This window comes from Lipotes vexillifer, unplaced genomic scaffold (genome assembly GCF_000442215.2).
Source record: "Lipotes vexillifer unplaced genomic scaffold, Lipotes_vexillifer_v1.1 scaffold440, whole genome shotgun sequence".
Classification (NCBI taxonomy): Eukaryota; Metazoa; Chordata; class Mammalia; order Artiodactyla; family Lipotidae; genus Lipotes; species Lipotes vexillifer.
This window is the reverse complement of record NW_006778543.1, coordinates 1,370,927-1,377,353: the sequence shown is the minus strand read 5'-3', so window position 1 is coordinate 1,377,353 and position 6,427 is coordinate 1,370,927. Positions and strand designations below refer to the sequence as shown.

General features: G+C 36.8%; 1 protein-coding gene across 1 annotated transcript in view; it reads right to left on the bottom strand.

Moving 5' to 3' along the window:
• Positions 1-289: 289 nt before the first annotated feature.
• TAF2 (TATA-box binding protein associated factor 2) overlaps positions 290-6,427 on the bottom strand; it is an 80,398-nt gene continuing 74,260 nt past the window's right edge. The window contains exon 26 of the mRNA XM_007451687.1: positions 290-552. Within this exon, the coding sequence (XP_007451749.1) occupies positions 290-552 (263 nt within the window). The remainder of the gene's footprint in view (positions 553-6,427) is intronic.

The following is a 6,427-nucleotide window of genomic DNA, read 5'->3' as shown; positions in this document are numbered from 1 at the left end:
TGTGTGTGTGTGTGTGTGTGTGTGTGTGTGTGTGTGTGTGTGTGTGTGTGTGTGTGTGTGTGTGTGTATTTTAAGGAGGAAACAGGATGAAATGGTTTATTCAGAACTATAAAACACATTTTCCTAATTAGATTTCAATTGTATAAATAATGTAAATCAAATGTTTAGAACTTGAATCTCTATGGGAGGCAACTATTTTTTTTTCCTGTTATCATTCTTTATAGCTGACAAAGCTCTAGTTACATATATTCTTCTGAACACTGAGGAAAAGGTCTCCTTTGTCCCCTTCTCAGTCTGAAAGAGAAGGAGAACGAATAGACCTGCCACTGGCGGGGCTGGAAAAAGTGAAAGGCTCCTTGTCCTTTTCTTTGCTATCATGCTTATGCTTGTGCTTATGCTTATGTTTGTGCTTCTTCTTCTTTTTCTTGTGCTCATGGTGATGGTGGTGATGGTGGTCGCTGTGTTTGGAGGACGTAGATTCTTTAGTAAATACTGAGAGTGGAGCTGCTGCAACTGGATGCATACTCATCTCCAAAGGTGATTGTTCTTTACCTTCAAGATTAAAAACACCCAAATGAATTCCTGTTAATAACAAGGAAAGTGAAATGAAAGTAAGAGGGAGTTGGTGACAATATAGAAAAGACAATGGATTCCCAAGTGTTTATATCACTGCCATGAAAAAAATCAGGAATGGGAGAAGTATCCAAGTAAGACATCCAATTAGTTACACAAAGGTAAGTTTTCAGCATTGTGACCAGGAAGTGAGTATTTCAATTCCTTGTAGTCTATACAGATTATGATATATACCAGTGTGTTAACCAACCATCTTCTAAAAATTAATATTCAATATTTTAAAGTACTATGAAGTGACAATGACTAGATGTGTGTGTTACAGATTAAGACTGACATTGGTCAATGAAAACATAGCTCCTTAACCACAGTTCTGCTCTATGGTATTGGGGTGGGGGGGAGATTAGCACTACAGGCATAGTTCGTTTCATTGCACTTTGCAGATACTGCGCTTTTACAAATGAAGGTTTGTGGCAACCCTGCCTCGAGCAAATCTATTGGAACCATTTTTCCACCAGCATTTGCTCACCTCTAGTCACTCTGTCACATTTTGGTAATTTTTGCAAAATACTTCCACCAGCAAAAAGATTACTTCCACCAGCAAAAAGATTATGACTTGCTGAACGTTCAGATGATGGTTAGCATTTTTTAACTGAGGTATGTACATTTTTTTAGACACAACGCTATTGCACACTTAGTAGACTACAGTATAGTATAAATCTAACTTAGATGCAATGGCAAACCAAAAACTTCAGCATGTATTTTATCTCACCTAGAAATGGATCAAATGTCTTCGAAGGTTCTTTCCATTTCCAATGTTCTATCAGCCTAGGAATCTATAATAGCGAGTAGTTCTCAGACTCTAGTGTACGGGAATTTCTTGCTTCCTCCATACCCTACAATTCTTGGGCCATACCCAGAGAATTCTCTCTCTGTATTACTCTAGGTTAATGGCACTGCTCTACATGCAGCCAAGTAAGAAAAAAACTTAAGAATCATCTCAGGTGCCCTCCCTTCCAGATCTAGCTGCTTAACAAATCTTGTTTATTCTTACTTACAAGAATCTCTTTAATCTGCCTCTCTATCCTGCCTGCAACTGTACTAATTCAGACCACCTCATCTCATTTGGATCACAGTACTAGTCTCCTATTAACTGGTTTCTTTGCCTGAAGTGTCTTACACTTGAATCCACACTTTACATAGCTTCACAGCAACGGTTCTCAAACAGGGGCAACTTTTCTCCCCAGGGGTTGTTTGACAATGTCTGGAGACGTTTTTGTTGTCACGATTAGGGTGGGATGGGGGGAGGAAGTGTTAGCCTGACTGTGCGTAGAGGCTAGGGATGCTGCCACACATTCAACACACAGGACAGCCTCCTAGAGCAAAGAATTCTCATGGCCAAAAATGTCAACAGTGTTGAAGTTCAGAGGCCCTGCTGCATAGTTACCTTCCTAAAAACAAAGCTATCATGATTACTTGTTTAAAAACTCAGGTAGTTCTACTGGTAGAACAAAATCCTTAGACTTCAGTGCAGCAATTTCTGAAAAAATATATATTTTTTATTCATAGTAGTCAAAAAACCAAGCTTTTCACTAAAATGGACTTTAATGCAGTATAGTTTCTTTTCCTTTTTAAAACGTAAATTCTCAGTGCTGATTCTGATCCAATCCGGCCCTGAGCCATGTTTTTACCAAAACAAGCATCACCATAGAAGTTTTCTAAAAATCACTTTCACCACTAATTTTAAGGACAGTTTACAATCTGTCTTGAATTTATCTTATCTTCCACTATTCCTTTCTATATATTCCAGACTAGCCCTTTCATAACTCTGTGTATTTGTAAATGGTATTCCTATGCTTGGAACACCCTTCCCTTATTTCTTTTCTGACTTGCACATTCATTTACAAATATCAGGAACTATATAGGAACTGGAAAAACAGGGATAAACTGGACAGATCTCAGTTCTCCTGGAGCTTACAAAGTAGCAAAGAAGAACGAAATTGAGTAAGTACTCCCGATTAATAAAAAGACAAAACACAGAGTGAAACAGAAGCACAACAGGAGACTTAAATTAGTGGGGCAGCGGGAATCAAAGACAAACTTCTCCAAGGAAGTTATGTTTAAACTGTAACATAAAGGAAGAGAAAGGAAAAGAAAAAAACATTTTAGGTTCTTATTATTTTAAAACAGCTTAAATGTCATTTTTGAGGGAAGTTTTCCCCAAACTGCCCCAAAAGAATTAGTTCCCACAACATAATACAGACGAGGAAATTAAGACACAGAGAAATTAAGTGACTTGCCCAAGGTGGTACTGGCAAATCTGAGCTACGAAACCAAAGAGCCTGGACTCCAGAGTCTGTGCCCGCAGCCACTCTGCTCATCTGCACATGGTGTGGTGCACACTGTCACACGTCTTTTTATCTTGGGGTCTCTTTCATTAGACTCATAGCTCCTTGAGGATAGGGCATCATCTTTGTATCCCAGTGTATTGTACAGCATCTAGCATCCTCATACCTCCACCTCCCCAAAACTTGCTAAATGAATGAATGAATATAACAGAATTATGCAATTGTTGTGTTTCTTTTTAAATAGGATGTCAGGTGAACTTAGTCAAACTAAATGCATTTTGAAGGTCACTGATTTTGAAGAGAGAGGAATAAAGTACAGAAACTATTATAGACCATTCATTAAACTGGTATGGACTACTGTACCTTCTTTGTGTCGGGCCCTGTTCCAATATTTTAGAACAAGCTGTGTTACAGTTCCTGTTCGCAAGAATTATTCACATTTTACTACCGCAACATTACATTTTTTTTTTTTTTTTTTTGCGGCACGCGGGCCTCTCACTGTTGTGGCCTCTCCCGTTGCGGAGCACAGGCTCCGGACGCGCAGGCTCAGCGGCCATGGCTCACGGGCCTAGCCGCTCCGCGGCATGTGGGATCCTCCCGGACCGGGGCATGAACCCGTGTCCCCTGCATCGGCAGGCAGACTCTCAATCACTGCGCCACCAGCAAAGCCCAAAATTACATTTTTTATATTCATGATTTTTTGGTAAAGCTAACACTAACAGTAATGTAAAAAAAAAAAAAAGGGGGGGCTTCTCTGGTGGGCAGTGGTTGAGAGTCCGCCTGCCGATGCAGGGGACACAGCAAAAGGAAGCTTACACAGCTCACCAGGATTTTGTTACAAACATGTGATAGAACAAGTTCATATTAAACAGCCCACTGTGTGGCATTTGTGCAAAGTACCTTAGAAAATTGATTATAATGCAAAATCCTAGCCTGTTAAAAAAAAAAAGAGAGAGAGAGAGATTATATATATAAGCTAGTTTGGGGACCCTATCTTTTGCAATAATTGGTGCCCAGATATTCTTCAGAAAAAGAAAATATTTGAGAGATATCTGATTTATAGTTAAGTTAAATATGCCACTATATAATTTTAATTTATATTTTAAATGAACTATATAAATATATTCTCGATTCTATAAATATGGGAATATAGGTCCCTACCTAACAGAGTATAGCCAAGTGACAAGGAGAAGTAACAGAGCTTCATAAACAAATTCCTTTAACTCCTGTCTCATTATTTAGTCAGTCTACATCAAGAGACTTTGCAGCTTTCCAATTGGCTGTCTGCACTGCTGGGAGTCTGAGGTCCTTTTCTGCACTGAGAGAAGTTTCATCATCTAATCCTAAACACCTACTTGGATTGCAGAAAAGCCAATGATTATACTAGAAACTGTACTTCCCAGTAGAGGGAACTGCCAAGTATACAACTGAGTGTACTCTTTTCCAAGGAATACTAATAGCCACTTCAAAAGTAAATTCAATCTCTTGTCTAGCAGTCTTATATTTTGCATTCAAGATATACTGATTAGAATTCTTGCATTTCTCTTGATTTGTATGAAGTCTATTAAGAAGACAATGGATTAGCTAGATCCAAGGATAAAGGTGTTAGAAAACAGGACTCCTAGGACAAATGGCTGATTCCAGGTCTGGCTAGAATATTTACAAGATGAGCCTGAAACATCTGGTATAATAGTAGAAAGGAAGTTTAAAGCCTTCTCAAGAACTCAAGAGTCAAGAGTTCTCACCAATCGAAGCTGGGAAAATCTGAATATTGATAAAGACAATAACCGTAATGGACTAAAACTAATTGATCACCACTGGAGGATGCTAGCCAAATTATTATTTTGAAAATTATTAAATACATAGAGAGAATCAAGTCTTTATCTTTCTTTTGCTATATGATCTATACCAATGGCTAACAGCAGGTGAGGGGCAAGTTAGCGTTATAGAAATAATCAGCTTATAAATAAAAACAGAAAGATGAATTAGAATATCACCATCTTGTAACCCTTAATGAATTAATGGATCCAGGCCTTGAACACCTTAGTGGCTAACCTCACAAAAAAGTCAACCAGACATTGTATGCTTCCAGATGGAAGAACACACTACCATCTATAACCCTGAAGCCAATTAAGTTTCTAGATATAATTACAAATTTAAAGGAAATACAGAGGACTCTAACATGTTAATTACACCACAGGTACACAATTAGCAAAATACAGACTTGAAAACTACAGATCAAAACCCTGGAGTTTATAACACTGTAAAGGGGAAAAAAGAATGGACTGGAAACTTTTAATTTTAAAAGATGTAAAGGATATATCAGCCAACTGCAATGTGTAGACCCTATGTGGACAGTGATTCAAACAAATAAATTGTTAAAAATTAAAATAATGGCATTTATGATTCAACTGAAATGTAAACAGTGACTGTATGTTTAATGATATGAAAAAACCATTTATTTTTTAAAGTACAAGAATATTATTGTGGTTATGACTTTTTAAAGTCCTTATCTTTTAGAGATACACACAAAATTACCTATGCATAAAATGATATGTGGGATTTGTTTCAAAATAATTCATAAAGGTGGAAATGGGAAAGGGTATAGATAAAAAACAAGGCTGACCATGAGCTGATTGATCATTTCTGCATCTGAGTAATGGATACATGGGGGTTCATTATACTAGTCTGACTACTTCACAGTTTTCTATAATAAAAGTGTTTTTTAAAAAGGAGAAGTTAAGGCAAATTGGCACTATCCGTGAAAATGTTAAATGCTCATATTTTTTAAATTAGAAAGTTCATTTCTAGAAACATATCCCACAAACGGGCTCATGCATAAGTGCAAAGAAATATATACAGAAATATTCATTAGAATAGTGTTTCTAACAACAGAACATCTAATAAAACCTAATGTTACCCTAGCATCACCACTAACCTTTAGCTCGTAAGTTTTCATTTATTATAGACAATATATATTTTTATTTGTTTAATTTCTTTCCTGAATAATTTTTACCAGGTCTAATTCAAGGTGATAAGAAAGTACAATTTCCCTCTCATGTGGACCTGTATAACAGTAAGATTTTGGACACATACGAGCTTACTTTCACACTAGCATAATGAGGTCATCTATAGAATCTCTATTGAGAAAAATGCATACATTACCATCCCTGTGACACAATGCATAATCCCACATATCATTTTAGGGGTTTACAAGATGCCTGGGAACTTGAGGCCCACCCAAGGTTAGGTGCCACTCATTTTAAAGCTAATGAAAGCCCTTTTATAATTAAATCACTTTGTTGTACACCTGAAACTAACACAACACCGTAAATCAACTAAACTCCAATATAAAACAAAAATTTAAAAAAAATTAAAAATAAAACTAATGAAAGCACTTTTAGTGACCCAAAATATATGTCTCTATTGCAGATAGGAGATATACCAAGAAAAGGAGATAAAAATAATTCACAATATTATGATTTGCCTATTTCATGTTATAGGGAAAG